This window comes from Equus quagga, chromosome 11 (assembly GCF_021613505.1).
Source record: "Equus quagga isolate Etosha38 chromosome 11, UCLA_HA_Equagga_1.0, whole genome shotgun sequence".
NCBI lineage: Eukaryota > Metazoa > Chordata > Mammalia > Perissodactyla > Equidae > Equus > Equus quagga.
This window is the reverse complement of record NC_060277.1, coordinates 66,386,348-66,404,614: the sequence shown is the minus strand read 5'-3', so window position 1 is coordinate 66,404,614 and position 18,267 is coordinate 66,386,348. Positions and strand designations below refer to the sequence as shown.

General features: G+C 51.0%; 3 protein-coding genes and 4 non-coding genes across 8 annotated transcripts; all 7 read left to right on the top strand.

Moving 5' to 3' along the window:
- The first annotated feature begins 120 nt into the window (after positions 1-120).
- SENP3 (SUMO specific peptidase 3) lies at positions 121-8,300 on the top strand. The gene is made up of 11 exons (XM_046675579.1): positions 121-360; positions 1,197-1,919; positions 2,724-2,963; positions 3,061-3,172; positions 3,560-3,707; positions 3,837-3,884; positions 4,299-4,376; positions 6,609-6,746; positions 6,919-7,002; positions 7,113-7,163; positions 7,624-8,300. Exons 2-11 carry the CDS (start codon positions 1,208-1,210, stop codon positions 7,732-7,734), a joined length of 1,722 nt encoding a protein of 573 aa, XP_046531535.1. The 5' UTR covers positions 121-360; positions 1,197-1,207; the 3' UTR covers positions 7,735-8,300.
- A 710-nt stretch (positions 8,301-9,010) lies between these two features.
- EIF4A1 (eukaryotic translation initiation factor 4A1) lies at positions 9,011-15,532 on the top strand. 2 transcript variants are annotated; one of them, XM_046675581.1, is made up of 11 exons: positions 9,011-9,110; positions 10,498-10,546; positions 11,011-11,143; positions 11,594-11,733; positions 12,732-12,900; positions 13,254-13,363; positions 13,843-13,986; positions 14,085-14,222; positions 14,334-14,423; positions 14,687-14,766; positions 14,871-15,532. In XM_046675581.1, the coding sequence occupies exons 1-11, from the start codon at positions 9,088-9,090 to the stop codon at positions 15,013-15,015; spliced, it is 1,221 nt and encodes a 406-aa protein (XP_046531537.1). In that variant the 5' UTR covers positions 9,011-9,087; the 3' UTR covers positions 15,016-15,532. The 2 variants fall into 2 exon arrangements, with proteins under 2 accessions (XP_046531537.1, XP_046531536.1); XM_046675580.1 differs by lacking the exon at positions 9,011-9,110 and adding an exon at positions 10,296-10,345.
- Positions 11,178-11,312, top strand: LOC124247995 (small nucleolar RNA SNORA48). Its single transcript, XR_006890883.1, has one exon. It is a non-coding gene; the product is annotated as a small nucleolar RNA SNORA48 (small nucleolar RNA).
- LOC124247996 (small nucleolar RNA SNORA48) lies at positions 12,058-12,202 on the top strand. The gene has a single exon (XR_006890884.1). It is a non-coding gene; the product is annotated as a small nucleolar RNA SNORA48 (small nucleolar RNA).
- On the top strand, positions 13,018-13,158 carry LOC124248011 (small nucleolar RNA SNORD10). Its single transcript, XR_006890897.1, has one exon. It is a non-coding gene; the product is annotated as a small nucleolar RNA SNORD10 (small nucleolar RNA).
- LOC124248059 (small nucleolar RNA SNORA67) lies at positions 14,470-14,613 on the top strand. Its single transcript, XR_006890940.1, has one exon. It is a non-coding gene; the product is annotated as a small nucleolar RNA SNORA67 (small nucleolar RNA).
- Positions 15,533-15,673: 141 nt separating the features above from the next.
- Positions 15,674-18,240, top strand: CD68 (CD68 molecule). Its single transcript, XM_046675583.1, has 6 exons — positions 15,674-16,260; positions 16,347-16,774; positions 16,931-17,044; positions 17,176-17,248; positions 17,361-17,531; positions 17,834-18,240. Exons 1-6 carry the CDS (start codon positions 16,212-16,214, stop codon positions 17,965-17,967), a joined length of 969 nt encoding a protein of 322 aa, XP_046531539.1. The 5' UTR covers positions 15,674-16,211; the 3' UTR covers positions 17,968-18,240.
- Positions 18,241-18,267: the final 27 nt, after the last annotated feature.

Sequence of the window (18,267 nt, the reverse complement as noted above, 5' to 3'; positions counted from 1 at the left end):
GCGGCATCTACGTTTGCGGGTAGGCGGGTCTAGGCGCGTGGTGGCCGCGCCGGCGCTGTTCGCCGGGTGTGACGTACTAATCGTGCGCCGCCGCCGCCGGTGGGCCTGGGGCTCGCGGGAGGGGAAGGAGGAGGAGAAGGGGGAGGTGGTGGAGGTGGAGGCTGAAGCCGAGCGAGAGGCGGCCCGGCGGGGCGGCTCGGCGGCGCGCGGCCCAGAAGCGTTGGAATCCTGAATTGAGACGGCTGCGCTTGAAGACAGCAGGACTGGCGGGGCCGCCGCCGTCGCCAGAGAGATGAGCCGGGAAGCCTGAGGCCGGAGACGCCCGCCCTCGGGCCCGTCCGCCCGGCTTCCCCGCTCCCGGTGAGGACGCCCCTTCCCCCCTCCCCCCAACCCTGTCGCTGCCTCTTCCGTTCCTGGACCTCATTCCCCCCTAACCGGGGCCCGGGAGGCCCTCGAAGGGGCTTCTTAAGGCCCTTGTGCGCAGAGCCGTCCGAGCCTGTAGGACCGTACCGGTGCTGGGACGCATTCCGGTCCCCGGGGACAGAGCAGGAGAAGGGGTGGGCCAGCCTGGCTCGCGCGGCTCATTTCTGTCTCAACACCTTGATTCGGCTGCCTAAGCACCGATTCGGTTCTTTCAGTTTCCTTTAAAATCTTTCCTTTTCATAAGATCCTACTGTCTGAGCCATAGTTCTGCCATCCGCATTCCCTCTTGAGACAAGCCGAGCATGCCCACACCCCCCATTCATTCCAGGCTGATAGAGAACTCTCTTGCCGCTCTAGACCACGGTTTCCCTGTGGAAGTGGTGTTCTCTTCAGGTATCTCTACCATGTCATGATTCCCGTGCTGAGCTATCTCCCTTATTAGGGTTTCAGGACACTCTGGTGGTGTTAAAATAGAGAAAGAGAGGCTGAAAATACCGGGTTTGACTTGGAGATCTGAGAAATAATATCCTCCAGGCCTGCTGCGTAGCCACTCTGCCTTGCCTCTGTCTGGGGGGGCAGAGATGATAGCACAGACTCTAAAGGGCTCCTTGTGGACCATGTTAAGTGGAAAGATCTAAAGTTAGGAATTTTGCATTTTTCCCTCTTTCCTTAGTTTGTTTGCCACTGATTCCACAGGAGGATGCTGAGGAAGAGAGGCAGGATCTGGAGTACAGGATGTTTGGGTTCTGACACTCTTAACCTTTGTTTTACAGGTTACTGGAAGATGAAAGAGACTATACAAGGGACCGGGTCTTGGGGGCCTGAGCCTCCTGGACCCGGCATAGCCCAAGCTTACTCAAGTCCCAGGCGGGAGCGTCTTCGTTGGCCCGCACCCCCCAAACCCCGACTCAAATCAGGTGGAGGGTTTGGGCCAGATCCTGGGTCAGGGACCACAGTGCCAGCCAGACGCCTCTCTGTCCCTCGGCCCTCTTTTGATGCCTCAGCTAGTGAAGAGGAGGAAGAAGAAGAGGATGAAGATGAAGATGAGGAAGAGGAAGTGGCAGCTTGGAGGCTGCCCCCCAGATGGGGTCAGCTGGGAGCCTCCCAGCGGCCTCGTCCTCCCCGCCCCACTCATCGAAAAACCTGCTCACAGCGCCGCCGCAGAGCTATGAGAGCCTTCCGGATGCTGCTCTACTCTAAAAGCACCTCGCTGACATTCCACTGGAAGCTTTGGGGGCGCCACCGGGGCCGGCGGCGGAGCCTCACACAGCCCAAGAACCATCTTTCACCCCAGGAAGGTGGTGCGACACCACAGGTGCCATCCCCCTGCTGTCGTTTTGACTCCCCCCGGGGCCCACCTCCACCCCGGCTGGGTCTGCTAGGTGCTCTCATGGCTGAAGATGGGGTGAGAAGGTCTCCACCAGTGCCCTCTGGGCCCACTATGGAGGAAGATGGATTAAGGTGGACTCCAAAGTCTCCTCTGGACTCTGACTCAGGTAAGGTTGGAATGGGGCAGAGGAAGGAGTAGGGAGGTCTAAGATCCTGTTGCTGTGGTGAGACCTGGGCCTAAGGAAAGTAGAATGGCAGAATGAGAGCGTCCAGAATAGCTGTGAAATGTCTTAAGCCCCACTTTGAGCAGGAACTAAGTTTGGGGACGTAGTTGATGCTGGAATACAGAATCCCTAACTAGGTGTCCTGTGCATGGGTGAGAAAGGTGGACATGGTTTAGGAAAGTCAGACAGTCTTGTCCACTTGAAATCTCTCTTCCTTGGGCCTCTCAGGATAAGGACCCCTGCATGTACATCTGCAGAGGGTGCCATTTTCATAGTGGTGGGAGGGACGCTCTCTGAATAGTAGAGTACATCACCTGTACAGTTGTGTGTGACATTCACGCTCAGAATATTTTTCTTTTGAAGAACCCCAACCAAACAATTTCAGCCTTTCTCTGTCTTTATTAATTATTTAAGTATTTGTTGAGTCTTTGCTATGTGCTGGGTGCTATGCTAGGTGCCGGGCAGATAGTAGTGTCAAATATCTCTGAAGTTTAAATCTCTCTGAATCCTAATCTTTTCTTGCTTTCTTCCTGTCTGTGAGTAGCAACTCTTCCTCTCTGTCCCTTTATAACTTCTTGGACATGCCTGTCTCATGCTTTAGGGTCTCCATTCCTTAGAGTTTATATTGGTAGATTTTGCTTCAATTCACTCTTCTTGTGGTCTTATAATTTGTGTACATCGTTTAATCTTCCTATTCTCCTTTGGGCCAATATCTCATCCCCATCCTTTTTCCTCTGCCTGAAACAGGCCTCCTCTCCTGTGCTCTGCCCAATGGTTTTGGGGGACCACCTGGGCCAGAAGGGGAGCGAAGTCTGGCACCCCCTGATGCCAGCATCCTCATCAGCAATGTGTGCAGCATCGGGGACCATGTGGCCCAGGAGCTTTTTCAGGGCTCAGATTTGGGCACTGCAGAAGAGGCAGAGCGGCCCGGGGAGAAAGCTGGCCAGCACAGCCCTCTTCGGGAGGAGCATGTGACCTGCGTGCAGAGTAAGGAACCCTAGAGGACCTAGTCTCTTTCTCTCAGCCAACTCCTAGATCAGAGTCTAGAGGCCTCACCCAACTCCTGTCTCCCTCCTCCACTCAGGCATCTTGGATGAATTCCTTCAAACTTATGGCAGCCTCATCCCCCTCAGTACTGATGAGGTAGTAGAGAAACTGGAGGACATTTTCCAGCAGGAGTTTTCTACGCCTTCCAGGTAAGGCATGAAAGAGATGCCCTTCAGAAGAGGGCTGGGACCTGGGGGATGGGGAGAGAATGCTGCTGCCTTTTCTTCCATGGGGATGTACTTGGGGAGAAGTAGAAAGCTAGAGCTGAAGAGGAGGAATCTGTAGGCACAGTGCCAAACCCCTGTAAGCTGGCTGGGAGTGTCTTTACTTGGGGCCCTGAAAGACTATGTATACCTGAGTATTCAGGTGTCTCTTTCAGGGGAGTAGGCCCTTGGCAGGTTCTCAGAAGGATCCATGAACAAAAAAACGGGGGAGGGTGGGGTCAGTTTATAGACTCTTATTCTAGGCAGTAGAAGGTACTTCTGTGTGCCCTAGCCCCCTCGTCTCTTGTGTGACTCCACCCTTGGCCTACTCAGGAAGGGCCTGGTGCTGCAGCTGATCCAGTCATACCAACGGATGCCAGGCAATGCCATGGTGAGGGGCTTCCGAGTGGCCTATAAGCGGCACGTGCTGACCATGGATGACTTGGGGACCTTGTATGGACAGAACTGGCTCAATGACCAGGTAAAGAGGAGGAGAGAAACAGGCCCAAGAGGGGATTCAGGGAGCTGGGTGTCTGGGGCCCTCTGCATGGGGGAGCCCTGTACCCATGCTGCACCCTCCATGGCAAGTTGCCTCCCATCTCCCACCCAGGTAATGAACATGTATGGAGACCTGGTCATGGACACAGTCCCTGAAAAGGTAGGCCTAATCAGTTACTTCAGTCCCCAGAAGAACTTCCACAGTTCCAAGCAGCTTTTTCAGTCCCTTTCATCTCCATTTTACATAAAAGAGGGTCTCTGTTCTTGGGGGAGAGGTGGTGGAAGGTAATCTTGTTAAATTTAAATCTGTAATTTTAGTCCTGAACTTATCAGTTCTATTCCTTTCCCCCAGTCTTTAATGTTTTTCCCCTATGGCTAACTCCACAAATTGGGATGGGAAGCTGTAAGATAAGATTAAAAACAATTTGGTTTTTTACCCTTAGTCAATTGGAGTAGAGATTGTTGAAACCAGTCCTTAGAGCCATAATAAAATGGAGTGGACTGGGAAGGGCAGACTTAGCAGGAGGGCCTGAGGTCTTTTAATTCCATCCAGCTCTTTTGTATCATTGCACAGGTGCATTTCTTCAACAGTTTCTTCTATGATAAACTCCGTACCAAGGGTTATGATGGGGTGAAAAGGTGGACCAAAAACGTGAGTTATGAATTCACATCTACTTGTGCAATACCTTATCCCGAAAGAATTAGAGTTCTGTTTTCTGTGAGCCCTTTTCCCAACCCTGTTTATTCAGTCTTTCAAATATTTATTAAATGTCTTTTGTGTGCTAGGTACCGTTGTAGGCATTAAAGCTACAGTATTAAGTAAGGAAAACTTCAGGGCTGGCCTAGTGGCGTAGCAGTTAAGTTTGCATGCTCTGCTTTGGCAGCCTGGGGTTCATGGGTTCAGATCTCTGGTGCAGACCTACACACTGCTTGTCAAACCATGCTGTGGCAGCATCCCACGTACAAAATAGAGGAAGATTGATGACAGATGTTGGCTCAGGGCCAGTCTTCCTCACCCCTCCTCCCCCAAAAAGGGGAAAAGTTCTTGCCTTTATAGGGTGAGAAGAAATAAAGCAAGGTAAATTTCAGCTAGTGATAAGTGCTGTGAACAAATTAAAACAGAGCAATGTAGTAGCATAAGTGAGTACTTTGGGTGATCTGGGAAGGCCTCTGAGCTGAGACTTGAATGATGAGGAGCCAGCCATATGCAGATTTGGGGGAAGAGTATTCTAGGTGAAGGAAACAGAAAGTTGGTGGGATGAAAAGGGAGAAAGAACATGTTTAAGTAACAGAGGGCCCGTGTGGATGGCTTTTGTGGTTAGAGCAGAGTGAGTAAAGGGAAAATGATAGAAAATTTGGTTAGAGAGGAGTCTTGTAGGAATAGAGGATAGGCTGAAGAAGGTAGATCTTATTCTACATGTACTGAGAAGCCATTGAAGAGTTTTAAGCAGGCTGGGAAGTGCCTCATGTTTTAAACTCCTGTTTCAGTGAGAGATTGGAAGGGGGGCAAGAGTAGAAGCAGGCAGACTAACTGGGAGTATAGCACAGAAGTCCACATGAGAAATGTGGACCAGAGTAGTAAAGGCAGAAATAGAAGTAGTTTTACCTAGGATAAGTTTTGCAGGTAGAACCAATAGGACTTTCCTGACAGATTGGATGTGGGAAGTGTAGGAAAGGTAGGAATCAGGGATGATATCTAGGTTTTTGGCCTAAGTTACTGGGAAAAATGGGGTGGGGAGGCAAGGAGATGCAGACCTGGTAAGGAAAAACAGAGTTCTTTTCATCTCTAGTTTCCCTGCCTTCCAATTCAAAGGCCAGGAAATTTCTACAGTGGGGTAGGACCATTGGCTCCAGCATTTTTTTCTCTCTCTCTTTCTTTCTTTCTTTCTTTTTTTTTGGTGAGGAAGATTGGCCCTAAGCTAACATCTGTTGCCAATTTCCCTCTTTTGATATACATAGTTGTATATCATAGTTGTAAGTCCTTCTATATAGGATGCCACCACAGCATGGCTTGAGCAGTGTGTAGGTCTGCGCCCAAGATCCTAACTGGCAAACCCTGGCCCTCCGAAGCAGAGTGCATGAACTTAATCACTATGCAACCAGGCTGGCCCCAGCTCCAGCATTTCTTAATTTCCGTTCCCAGATTCAAGAGCTTACACCCTCAGGGACCTGGCAGGCCTGCTTCTCCAAGTAGAGGTGGGGTGACACACAGTGAAAAGAATTTGGCCTTCCATATACCTGTGTTCGAATCCCATCTCTGCCGTTTTTAACTTCTATGACCTTGGGCAAGTTACTTTACTTTTCCAAGCTGCATTTTCCTCATCATTAGGTTGAACAGGAAAACTTCCCCATATGTTTGTTGTGAGCATTAACTGATAGAGCATTTACCAGGTGCCATGCGTTGTTCTAAGTGTATTATGGATATTAACTAGTGTAATCCTTATAAAGCAAATGGATGACGGTAGGTACTGTTTTTACCCTCTTACAGATAAGGAAACTGAGGTATAGAAAGTCATTAAGTAGCTTGCCCATGGTTATAAGTTAGTAAATGGAGGAGCCGGATTGAACCCTGGCATTCTGGCCTCAGAAATCCTGAGCCTGGGTTTTAGCTACTAAGTGCTTCTACCTTTAATGTGTGAAAACTGTATGGTCCATCCTGGGCTCTCAAGTGTTTGTTCTGACACCACCTCCTCTGTCCTGCCTGCCTTCCTTACCCTGAGAATCTAGACATCCAGACGCCAAGCCTTGCCTCACAATCTAAGGCCCAGGTCTTGTGTTCTCCCACTTGGCTCCTTGCCTGCTCTTCCATTCCTTTTTAGAACCCTCATGGCACTAGGCAGGACTCCTGTGCTATCTTACCTGACCTCTGGCACTGCCTCCTCAGGTGGACATCTTCAATAAGGAGCTACTGCTAATCCCCATCCACCTGGAGGTGCACTGGTCCCTCATCTCTGTTGATGTGAGGCGACGCACCATCACCTATTTTGACTCGCAGCGCACCCTAAACCGCCGCTGCCCTAAGGTTTGAGAGGGAAGGGGAAAAACAGGCAGAATGTGGGGAGGAGGGGCAAGACATTCCAGGCAGGAAGAGGGTGGATTTTGGGTCTCTGAGGAGCAACCTGGTCATAGTGCCTGTGACCACCACACCCTGGGTTCTGTTAAGCATCACTTCTTCTTTTCCTCCACCCACATAGCATATAGCCAAGTATCTACAGGCAGAGGCAGTGAAGAAAGACAGGCTAGATTTCCACCACGGCTGGAAAGGTTACTTCAAAATGGTGAGTTTCCAGAGGGAGAGGTAGGGGGTGGGGGGAGGTGGTAGGAGGCAGAAGTTGAAGCCACATCCTTAGGAGTCTCCAGGTGAAGGGCCTACCTTTTTATTCTCTAGAATGTGGCCAGGCAGAATAATGACAGTGACTGTGGCGCCTTTGTGTTGCAGGTAAGATGTCAGTTGGGTTAAAAGGGTTGTGAGGGAGGCCGGAGGCTGTTCTGCCTTCCTCATTTGGTTCACAGCCACTTATGGAGTGGGAGTAACCTTGTGTGAAAAAGCAGAAACTCTGATTTCATTGGTCCTCTCCTGGCTTCCCCATCCCACACTGGCACTGGGTCTTTGGTCCTTGGTCTCTGGCCCTGATATAGTTGCCTGATCCACGCCCCCCCCAACCCAAAGTATTTGCTCCCTCTTAACCAAGTATTTCATGTACCTAATAAGAATACTGGCTTTAGAGTCAGACTATTTTGGAGCCCCAGGCTATGGGACCTTGGCTCCCTTTGTTTGTGAAGTGGGGGTGTTCTCTGAAAGATCCAGTGAGACATATCTCATGAAATGGGTAGCACAGGTTTTGACTCAGGGGGATGCTCAGTAGGTGGTTCTCATGGCTTGCTTTGTTAACACCTAGTACTGCAAGCACCTGGCCCTGTCTCAGCCATTCAGCTTCACCCAGCAGGACATGCCCAAACTTCGTCGACAGATCTACAAGGAGCTGTGTCACTGCAAACTCACTGTGTGAGCCTCGTATCCCAGACCTCAAGCCCATTAATGAATGGGCAGGGGGACATGGGAGACCCTTCCTTCCCAAGAAGCTCCAATTCCTTTCCTCTCTTGCCTCTTCCCACCCAGTTCCCTTTGGTTTTTCATATTTAAATGTTTTAATTGATTTCTGTAATTTTTTTTTCTTTGAGAGAATACTTGTTGATTTCTGATGTTCAGGGGGTGGCCATGGAAAAGCCCCTTTTTCCCTCAGACTGCAGGGGAGTAAGGCCTTGTGGCCTGGGTGGGGCAGTCATCCTCCTTCCATGTGCAGAGGGGGACAGGAAAATCTGTGCTGGGGGTGGTGGGCGGGCAAAGGGATTACTGCCTGCCAGATCTTCAAACTTTTTTTTATATATATATATATAAATGCCACGGTCCTGCTCTGGTCAATAAAGGATCCTTTGGAGATACATAGTGGTGGTCTTCCTTAAGGGGCCTCATACTAGTGGATATGCTCTTTCTCAGGCTTTCCTCTAGCCAGTGCTGGTAGAGACCCTTTTTTGGGTCTCATGATTTCAGAGGCCACGTTTCCATCCCTGCCTCAGATGGTGCCAACACTATGTCTTCATCACCCAAAAGAATCCCCCGGCCTGGGGAGCAGGGCTGGAAGAGGGGAGAGTTTTGGTAAGCCTCAAAAATACGGGAGATTGAGAGATGCTAAAACTGGGGAATAGGGATACTTAAGGAATTCGGCCAGGATTCATAACAGCAACCTCAAATGCCCTTAAGCCCAGAAATCGGTTATCCATCCCTCCTCCCTCCAGTCAGGGGCACTCCCCCAGCCACTAGGATATGGCTCCTGATTCCATCGTCCTTGATATACTTGGAGCACGGCGGGGTGGCGTCTGAGCTATCTTTGAAGCAGAAGAGAACAAAATAAAACGTGTGTCCAGTGGAAACCAGCAGATGTAAAGGGAAGTGGTAGTCCCGGGAGCCCGGAAGTCCCTGGAGGCTAAAACCTCGCCCCCCTTACGCGATAGGGCCTACTAGGTCACATGACTAAGGCCCTATCGCCTCCGCACGTGTAGAGGTGCAGGGCCCCAAGATGGCTGCCAGGCCTCGAGGCCTGACTCCTGTATGTCACTTCCGTACCGGCGAGAAAGGCGGGCCCTTTAGCCAATGAGGCCGCGGGGCGGGCCTTCACCTTGATAGGTGTTCAAGTTATCCAATGGTGGCTGCGTGCCGGAGCGTCTACGAACTGACGTCACTCAGAGTTGCGGAGCGCGAGCAGGCGGGGCCGAAGCGACCGGGCCAATGCGATGGCTGGGGCGGGGTCGGGCGCTCTATAAGTCGTCGATAGGCGGGCACTCCGCCCTAGTTTCTAAGGATCATGTCTGCGAGTCAGGATTCCCGGTAAGAAAGGCATTTGCAAGAGATTGTGGCTACTTACCCTTGCCGCTCCCTTCCGAGGGCCCCGCCGGGGGGAGCTGAGGCCCACCAGGGATGCGGGGAGGCCAAGCGGGAGGACCCGTACTGGGGGAGTGAGGGGCAGATCCACGGCCGGCGCTGCCACCGGGGCTTGGGCAGGGGGCCAGGACAGCCCGCCTTTCGGGCCCTAGCGTACGAGGATCACTAGGAACCCTCGACCCGACGCGCTGCCGTGCGCGGAGCCCTGGCGCTGAGTGGCAAGACGCGGTCGCAGCCTAGCGTGGGAAAGGTAGAGCCGGCCGCCACCGCGCGTGGCCCCGAACCGGCAGGTCCGGCTGCCTCACTGCCGGAGGGAGGGCTCGCGCGCGCTCGGGTGCCGGAGGATTCTGACAGTACCACTCGCTACAGGCGGGGGTGTCTGGGTCCTCAAATCTAGTCGCCTCGTTGCGTTGAGGTGTGGGTCGGGGAGAAGAAGCCGGCCGTTCAGTGTGCTGGTTTTCTTGACGGCCAGGACTGAGCCTAACCCCGAGGAGCGGCCGCGTGAGGCACCAGGAGCCCACCCGGCGCCGGGCGGGCGGGTCCATTTTGCCGCACAAGCCGGGCAATTGGCAAACTGCGGATGGGCAGGTCCACTTTCCTTCGGGGGTGAGCGGCCTGAGGTACGGGAGGGCGACGCCATTTCGCGACGGGGGCGGGCGGGATGTGGATTGTTCCAAGCCGGGGGGGAGATGCCGCTGGGTGGTCGAGGGAGCGAGCACATGGCGGCCCGAGGTGTTCCCCTCCCCCAGTCCGCTTCGCTTCTAAGTGTTGTGCAATCTCCCCCTTTGCTAGCTCGGCTGGGGCTCATTGTGCGCGAGGCCGCCACCGCCCGCGGCCTCCCACATCCGGGCACCGCGAGGGGGGAGATGGGCTGGAGGGAGTGGGGGAGGGCGCGGGAGAAATGACGTGGGGGGGAAGGGGATGTCCTACCCTCGGATCTGGGAGGTGAAGGGCGGGACTTCCGGCGCGCTGGGGCCGCGATGGGAGGTGCACGCGCTTGGGCTTGGGGCAGCCAGGCCCGGGACACGTGGGTCCGGCGGCGGGCACCACCTCCGGGCCCCGTAAGCAGAGAGTCCCTCCTTCTGGCCTCCGGGTCGTCTAGGAGGGTTACCCCATCATGTCCAGGGCGGCCTGGCCTGAGCCGCTCCTAGGATGGGGCAAAGGACTGACTCAATTGTAAGGTAACTACTGTGTTTACTGGGAATTGACGGGGGTTGGGTCAGGGAGTGAAAAGGCTGATGGCATCAGGAAAGGCCGGTTGCTAGTAGACAGGACCTGGCTGTCAGGATTTCTAACGTGCCTTAGTCGGCGTACTCATACTTTAAACCAACAGATCCAGAGACAATGGCCCCGACGGGATGGAGCCCGAAGGCGTCATCGAGGTGAGATTGGACTCTTATCACCAGTGCCCTTCATCTCTGGGAAAGGCAGTGTCACTAGTAGTGTTTCCTGGTTTGTGGAGTGGTGGTTCAGTGAGTTAAGATTTGATTAAAACCGGCACCCAGGATTCATCTTTAATACATAGCCTAACTCCCAAGTGGTTAAGTTCTCCTCCACAGGAAGTCTTAACTACAGTGATTTGTTAAAAACATATCCCTGAGAAGATCTATGAAACATGGCATTCAAATTGAGTCCAGTCGTCCCTTCTACAACTTCCAGCCTCACAGTTTACAAGTGGACTGGCTCCTTAGAGTGCTTTCTCAGACCATGTAGAACCAGCTGGCTTCCCTGGAGGGAGGAAAGGTGGGCTCTGAAGCTTTGGTGCTGCAGGCAGGCGTCCTGTTTGCTCCAGCACTAGAGCATACCCTCACTTCTTCTACTAAGTGAATTTGTTTGCATCCTTCAGAGTAACTGGAATGAGATTGTTGACAGCTTTGATGACATGAACCTCTCGGAGTCCCTCCTCCGTGGCATCTACGCCTATGGTTTTGAGAAGCCCTCTGCCATCCAGCAGCGAGCCATTCTTCCTTGTATCAAGGGTAAGATCCCTCTGCTCCAGAACAAGTTCTGGACTGTCCCTGACCTGGGTAGAGTGGCACCTGGTTGGTGGTGCCTGTCTCATATCAGCCAGGGACAAAGCAGCTCCTTGTTCATCCCAGCTTGGCTTTTGGTCTGTGCCCATGCCTGGTTCATGCCCTGGACACATGGATTGCTGGTTGAATTTCAATAAGGTAGTGTTTCAGGCATCTCATACTTCCTTTTTATAGCTATTTCTAGCTTAGTTTTATGCTGTACTAAAAGAGTTAATAACTGGACCTGGCTTCCAGATCTGTTCTCACTTGGGTACTTTGTGATAAGGTGTCTGTGAAGCTCTTTATGTTTAGCACATAGCTCTATTGGTTGCTTCTTGACCAGGGCCTTGATGTTTCATGATCACAAAGTGTATGCTCTTTGCCATATCAAATTTCTGTCCTAATTTCTCTGTTTAGGTTACGATGTGATCGCTCAAGCCCAATCTGGGACTGGGAAAACGGCCACTTTTGCCATATCAATTCTGCAACAGATTGAATTGGACCTCAAGGCCACCCAGGCCTTGGTTCTGGCTCCCACTAGAGAGTTGGCTCAGCAGGTGAGAGTGTAGCTTCTTTTTCCTCGGCTGAAGAACCAATTTAGAAATGGTTAGCACAATAAAAAACTAGAGTTATGCTTCCCAACCATCTTGGAAGAACTGAAGTATGGGGTAGGTGGGGTAGGGGAAAAGAGGATCTGAAGTAAAGAAAGGAAATTGGTAGCTGACTTTCAGGTCTCTCAAGACTTCTTAGGTTAATTATAAGCTTTTTTCTACCCAAACACAATTAGCATCACTTCCTCCACCCATTTCCTGAGTCAAATGGGAAGGCTGCTGGGTGGAGCCTGGCTGGCTGGGCAAGTTTGGTGGCTCTTTTATGAACAAACTCCCTGGCAGTGGGCAAAGAGACACCTGATTGGTGGTGTTGCTCTTATATCAGTCAGGGGCAAAATAGTTGTACAGTCCTTTGTTCATCCTAGCTTGATGGCTGGGTTGGTGGCCAGAGCTGTTTCATGCCTAGGGCACAGAAGATCCTCATGCTGGACTGTTCCTGGGTCTTGGAGGGGAAAGGATCAGAAATAATGGTCTCATAAGTAGATTATTGAGACTCGAGGAATGTATTTTTTTAAACATCCTGTGCTAAACTTTTGGACAAAGATAATTTAAGCAAGTGGTCTTAGTAGAAGTCTGTCTTAGGGCTCTGCTGTCTAAAACATGCTTTTAAGAGTGAACAAATGAGCTACAGTTGGCTTTCAGAAATTAGGAGGTGTACTATGGAAAGAAGCTATATTATATTAAAGTTGTTTTAGAGGGCTGTTACTGTGTATCTGTATACTCAGGAGACAAACAGAATTCAAATCGTGAGTCTTTGCCACTTTTACTGGCCATGTTATCTCAAATGGATTATTTAACCTGCCTTTGTTTCTTGCCTTAAAAGCGTATTTATGAATGGTGAATGTCTTCAGTTGTTAGAAAGGATAAATAGATAAGAAACATTCAAAATGGGGCCTGGCACAGTTGTAGCTAATATGTGAGTACTTGTGTTTTTCTGGGTTCAGATACAAAAAGTAGTTATGGCATTAGGAGACTACATGGGTGCTTCCTGCCACGCCTGCATTGGGGGTACCAACGTGCGTGCTGAGGTGCAGAAACTGCAGATGGAAGCTCCCCATATCATCGTGGGTACCCCAGGCCGTGTGTTTGATATGCTTAACCGGAGATACCTGTGTAAGTATCAATTTTCTCATCTTCTGGGCCATTTCCCTCTTCTCTGTGCTTTCCCAGTCTTTGAACTTGGCCACACTCTCATTCCCAATGATGCTAGTTTTCCTCTCTGAAAGAGTTGCTCTGTGATGAACCCCATGCGTGTCATCTGAGCCTGGCTTCCCTGTCTTCTCAGCCCAGGTAGTGTTCTACTTCCCAGGGCTGTTGTCTGGCCTGGCAGGGGGCTCCTGGGCAAAGGATCAGTCTTTGTATTCTGAGAGCAGACCACCTGTCCCTCCCCTTTTCTTTATAGGGAAAGTTAAGTGTCTTTTACATTTCCCTAGTTGCTACCTGTTGGTATTTTTTCTCTCCTGTAGCTCCCAAATACATAAAGATGTTTGTACTGGATGAAGCTGATGAAATGCTAAGCCGTGGATTCAAGGACCAGATCTATGACATATTCCAAAAGCTCAACAGCAACACCCAGGTGGGAAAAGCAGACATGTATAGTCTTGCTTGTATAGTTGATGATCTCTTTATAGGTTGTGGTGTGATTGAGGTAAGGGAACAGCAATATCAGGTGCCAGAGGAACCAAAAAAGAATTCTGGAGTCTCGGGGCCGGCCCCGTGGCTGAGCGGTTCAGTTCGCACGCTCCACTTCATCAGCCCAGGGTTTTGCTGGTTCAGAAGCTTGGGCCCTGACGTGGCACCACTCATCGGGCCATGGTGAGGCAGTGCCCACATGCCACAACTAGAGGGACCCACAACTAAAAATACAGAACTACGTATAGGGGAGCTTTGGGGAGAAAAAGGAAAAATAAAATCTTAAAAAACAAAAAAAAGAATTCTGGAGTCTCACATCGAGCCTTTTTATGCATTGGCTTCTGTTTTATTAGGTGGTACTAGGGAAGGGGACAGGCATTGTGGACTATCCCCTGCTCTAAGGCTGCTCTTTTTTTCTGTTAGGTGGTTCTGCTGTCGGCAACAATGCCTTCTGATGTGCTTGAGGTGACCAAGAAGTTCATGAGGGACCCCATTCGGATTCTTGTTAAGAAGGAAGAGTTGACCCTGGAGGGTATCCGCCAATTCTACATCAATGTGGAACGAGAGGTGGGGCCTAGTGCAGGAGGCGGGCCTGGTATTAAGTTGTTGGGTATAGCCCCTGACTGATTTTTTTTTCTCCCCCCACCCCCACTCCCCATCCCCAGGAATGGAAGCTGGACACATTGTGTGACTTGTATGAAACCCTGACCATCACCCAGGCAGTCATCTTCATCAACACCCGAAGGAAGGTTGATTGGCTCACTGAGAAGATGCATGCCCGAGACTTCACTGTCTCTGCCATGGTAAGTTTGCCCTACCTTGTTATCAGCAGTGTGTATCAGTGTCCCACTTAGAGCCAATTCTCTCAGAACCGAAGTGCCTACCTCTTCACACCCTTCTATCTCCTGTTCTAGCATGGAGATATGGACCAAAAGGAACGAGATGTAATCATGAGGGAGTTCCGCTCTGGCTCTAGCAGAGTATTAATTACCACTGACCTGCTGGTGAGTAGAGGGGAATTTGGAGGAGATTGGGAAGGAAGAAAGGAGAATCCAAGGTGATTCCCTCTTCCAAGGGGCCTACTAATGCCCTTTTTCAGGAAAGTAGCAACTTGGAATAAAATCTGGCATGCCTCAGGTTTTCGGGGGAGAGGGGATGTTTATTTCCTTTGCCTTCCTTTGGCTGCCTACATATATACATGTCTCTTCTGGATATATTGTGTTCTCTTCTCGTTCACATGCTGAAGTTGTCGTCTTTTTTGATGTAGGCCAGAGGCATTGATGTGCAGCAGGTTTCTTTAGTCATCAACTATGACCTTCCCACCAACAGGGAAAACTATATCCATAGGTAAGTGTTGATCTGGAATACTCACCCACCTCATGCCCAGGCCTCCCTAGGCTGAAGCTTCTGACTTCCCCATTCTCCTTATCCTCACTTTCCTTGCTTTCCAGAATTGGTCGTGGTGGACGTTTTGGCCGTAAGGGTGTGGCTATTAACATGGTAACAGAAGAAGACAAGAGGACTCTTCGAGACATCGAGACCTTCTACAACACCTCCATTGAGGAGATGCCCCTCAATGTTGCTGACCTCATTTGAGAGGGGCTGTCCTGTTACCTAGCCCCAGCCAGGGTTCAATCCTTGGGGGGCTGAGGAGGAGCAGAAGGGGGGAGGGAAGGGAGCCAAGGGATGGACATCTTGTCATTTTTTTTCTTTTTTTTTTTCTTTGAATAAATGTCACTTTTTGAGGCAAAAGAAGGAACCGTGAACATTTTAGACACCCTTTTCTTTGGGGTAGGCTCTTGCCCCAGGCGTCGTCTCTTCTCCCAAAAACACTAATCCATTTCCCTAACCTAGTCAACCTCCAAACCCCAGAGGCTCTCCCCACCCCAGCTGAATTCCTCTGAAAACAATTCAAGGGGCTATAATGTCACTCAACCTCATTTGCTGGACCAAATCTGGAGGGAGAACCCCTGAGTTAGGTGGCCCAGGGGATTGTCCCAGGTGGGGGGAGCAGGGGAGAGAAAATGGTAGCCATTTTTACATTGTTTTGTATAGTATTTATTGATTCAGGAAACAAACACAAAATTCTGAATAAAATGACTTGCAAACTGCCTGTTTTGGGCTTTTCATTTCTTACCTCCCCTTCCCTCCCACCTGCTATTGGGTACATCTCTGCTCCCCTTTTCAGCTAATACTTACTTTTGTGTTGGGTTGCTTTTTTTGTTACCACCTAAGAGTTGACCAGAAGATGGTCATGTTGACTGGATAACGTGACCCTTCTGCAAGGGATTGGGCAAGCACCATCATAAGTGCTTCACGTGTCTCAGCGAAGAGGAAGTGATATATGGGGAGGGGAAAAGGGAGTGGAAAGAAGTGTTCTAATTTTACATCCTATGGAACTTACTTTTCTCTGGAGACCACTAAGGGAGGGCCTCCTGTTTCTCAATTTGTTCTGTAATCTCTTGCCACAACTGTAAGCGTATTTTGCTAAGGTAGACAAATGGGTCCCCAAGGGTCAACTGCCTTAAGACCCCATCTCATTCTGCCCACGTGACATTCTTGACCCTGACGGCTCCCATTTTGAGAAGCCAGGGCCAATCATCTAACTTAAAAATTTAATGACTAAGAGATTGGTGGCTGGGGGTGAGGTGCGTGAGTCAGGTTGGGGGTGGGATTATCTCAAGTCGAAGACTTTCATTTCCTCCTTTCCCAAAGGGGGAGAGTAGGGTTGACTGAGCAAGCAGCTGGTACTGAGACGAGCCTAGCTGAACTTTGGGTGAGGCTGGTCTGTCATGAGGCTGGCTGTGCTTTTCTCAGGGGCCTTGCTGGGGCTACTAGCAGGTAAGGAGAAAGGGGACTGGAGGGGAGGGAGCCCCTGGGAAGGAGCCTAACCCTAGGTTGCTAACCAGTCTTTCCTCCGATGAAAGCCCAGGAGACAGGGAATGACTGTCCTCATAAAAAATCAGCCACTCTGCTGCCATCCTTCACGGTGACCCCTACAGCTACAGAAAGCACAGCAAGCCCTGGAACAACGAGCCACCAAACTACCCAGAGCCACAGAACCACCACCACAGGCACCACCAGCCACCACCCCACAACAGCCACTCACAATCCTACCACCACCAGTCATGGAAACACCACAGTTCATCCAACGACAAGCAACAGTACTGCCACCAGCCCAGGATCAGCCAGCAGTTCCCCCCACCCAAGACCACCTCCGCCCTCTCCAAGTCCTAGTCCAGGCTCCAAGGAGGCTATAGGAGATTACATTTGGACTAATGGTTCCCAGCCCTGCGTCCGGCTCCAAGCCCAGATTCAGATTCGAGTTCTGTACCCAACCCTGGGTGGAGGAAAGGTAAAGCCAAGACTGGAGGTCATGAGGGGAAGGGGGTGAGGCCTTCTGCTGTGGTTTAGAAGGGAAAAAAGAAGAAGGGTGGACATGAAGGGAACAGGGAACCTTGGGTGGCATGGCTGGGTAGTCTTGTGACCGTCTCATCTTTAACCTCTGCAGGCCTGGGGCATCTCTGTACTGAACCCCAACAAAACCAAGGCCCAGGGGGGCTGTGCCCATCCCCACTTACTTCTCTCATTCCCCTACGGACAGCTCAGCTTTGGATTCAAGCAGGTACTTCACCCTCATCCCTCATTCTTGGCCTCCAAGCGCCCTATCCCAACTATCCCTTGCTGCACTCCTTACTCTGTGTACATGGATGCCACTCTCCCCTGCTGCCCTGAGCTTCCTGGTCACCTCCCCAGGAGCCACTGCAGAGCACTGTCTACCTGAACTATATCGCTGTGGAGTACAACGTGTCCTTCCCGCAGGCAGCGCGTGAGTAACCTTCCGTTTCTCATCACTTGCACTAGATGTCCGGGCGTCCAAAGGGATCTAAGCTAGGGGGATGGGACATGGATATGGAGCTGACCCTTTCTCTCTCTTTTAGAGTGGACATTCTTGGTTCAGAATTCATCCCTTCGAGATCTCCAAGCCCCCCTAGGCCAGAGATTCAGTTGCAGAAACGCAAGCATCGCTCTTTCACCAGCTTTCCACCTTGACCTGCTCTCCCTGAAGCTACAAGCTGCTCAGCTGACCCCCACAGGAGCCTTTGGGCCAAGTAAGACCTATTCCTTCCTAGAACTCTCCCACTGCACTGAAAGCCCCTCGCCCCAGGTCTAGAATCTCCCTTCTTATACCCCAAAATTTCCTCCCTCTCTCAGGCTGTTATGACTATAGGGCACTGTCCTCTCCTCTACAAGACTGCCTATACTCTCCCCTTTTATTTATTGCTGAGTCATCCTAGGCAAGATCCTCACCAATCTCCTACTTCCCAATGTCCCCCACATTCCTTCCTCCCTCCTCCCACCTTTATCCCAGCCACCACCACTGTGATGCCTACTTGCCCTATCTTTCTGCCAGGTTTCTCTTGTCCCAGTGACCAGTCCATCTTGCTGCCTCTCATCATCGGCCTGATCCTCCTCGGCCTCTTCGCCCTGGTCCTCATTACCTTCTGTGTCATCCGGAGACGCCCACCCACCTACCAGCCACTCTGAGCGTTTATCCCAACTCCCAGGGCACCAGGGGGTGCCCTCATTTCTCACTACTCAGCCGACTCAGAGACCAAATTATCTTCCTTCCCTCTCTGTCCTGAAGAACAAAAGTAGAGAGAATGCAATCAGCGGGGATGAGGGGAGAGATGTTTATTAAATGCAGCAGGTTGCCCCCTCCCCCATCCCCAGTAGGAGAATGGTAAAACCTACTCAAATCTTTGTCCCTGATTTCCCTTGTCCTTCCTGCCAGAATTAAAAGCCGTGAGTTTTTTGTCACATGTCTTCCTGTGCTTTTCATGGTTG

What these genes read in the sequence shown, in the direction of transcription:
- CD68 (XM_046675583.1), top strand. Translation starts at nt 16,212, where the DNA reads ATGAGGCTGGCTGTGCTTTTCTCAGGGGCCTTGCTGGGGCTACTAGCA. An exon ending in GTCCTTCCCGCAGGCAGCGC is followed by an intron (nt 17,249 to 17,360) that starts GTGAGTAACCTT and finishes TCTCTCTTTTAG; the next exon opens with AGTGGACATTCTTGGTTCAG. An exon ending in CACAGGAGCCTTTGGGCCAA is followed by an intron (nt 17,532 to 17,833) that starts GTAAGACCTATT and finishes TCTTTCTGCCAG; the next exon opens with GTTTCTCTTGTCCCAGTGAC.
- EIF4A1 (XM_046675580.1), top strand. Translation starts at nt 10,317, where the DNA reads ATGGGGCAAAGGACTGACTCAATTGTAAG. An exon ending in AGCCCGAAGGCGTCATCGAG is followed by an intron (nt 10,547 to 11,010) that starts GTGAGATTGGAC and finishes TGCATCCTTCAG; the next exon opens with AGTAACTGGAATGAGATTGT. An exon ending in AGCTCAACAGCAACACCCAG is followed by an intron (nt 13,364 to 13,842) that starts GTGGGAAAAGCA and finishes TTTTTCTGTTAG; the next exon opens with GTGGTTCTGCTGTCGGCAAC.
- SENP3 (XM_046675579.1), top strand. Translation starts at nt 1,208, where the DNA reads ATGAAAGAGACTATACAAGGGACCGGGTCTTGGGGGCCTGAGCCTCCT. An exon ending in GCATGTGACCTGCGTGCAGA is followed by an intron (nt 2,964 to 3,060) that starts GTAAGGAACCCT and finishes TCCTCCACTCAG; the next exon opens with GCATCTTGGATGAATTCCTT. An exon ending in TGAAAAGGTGGACCAAAAAC is followed by an intron (nt 4,377 to 6,608) that starts GTGAGTTATGAA and finishes CTGCCTCCTCAG; the next exon opens with GTGGACATCTTCAATAAGGA.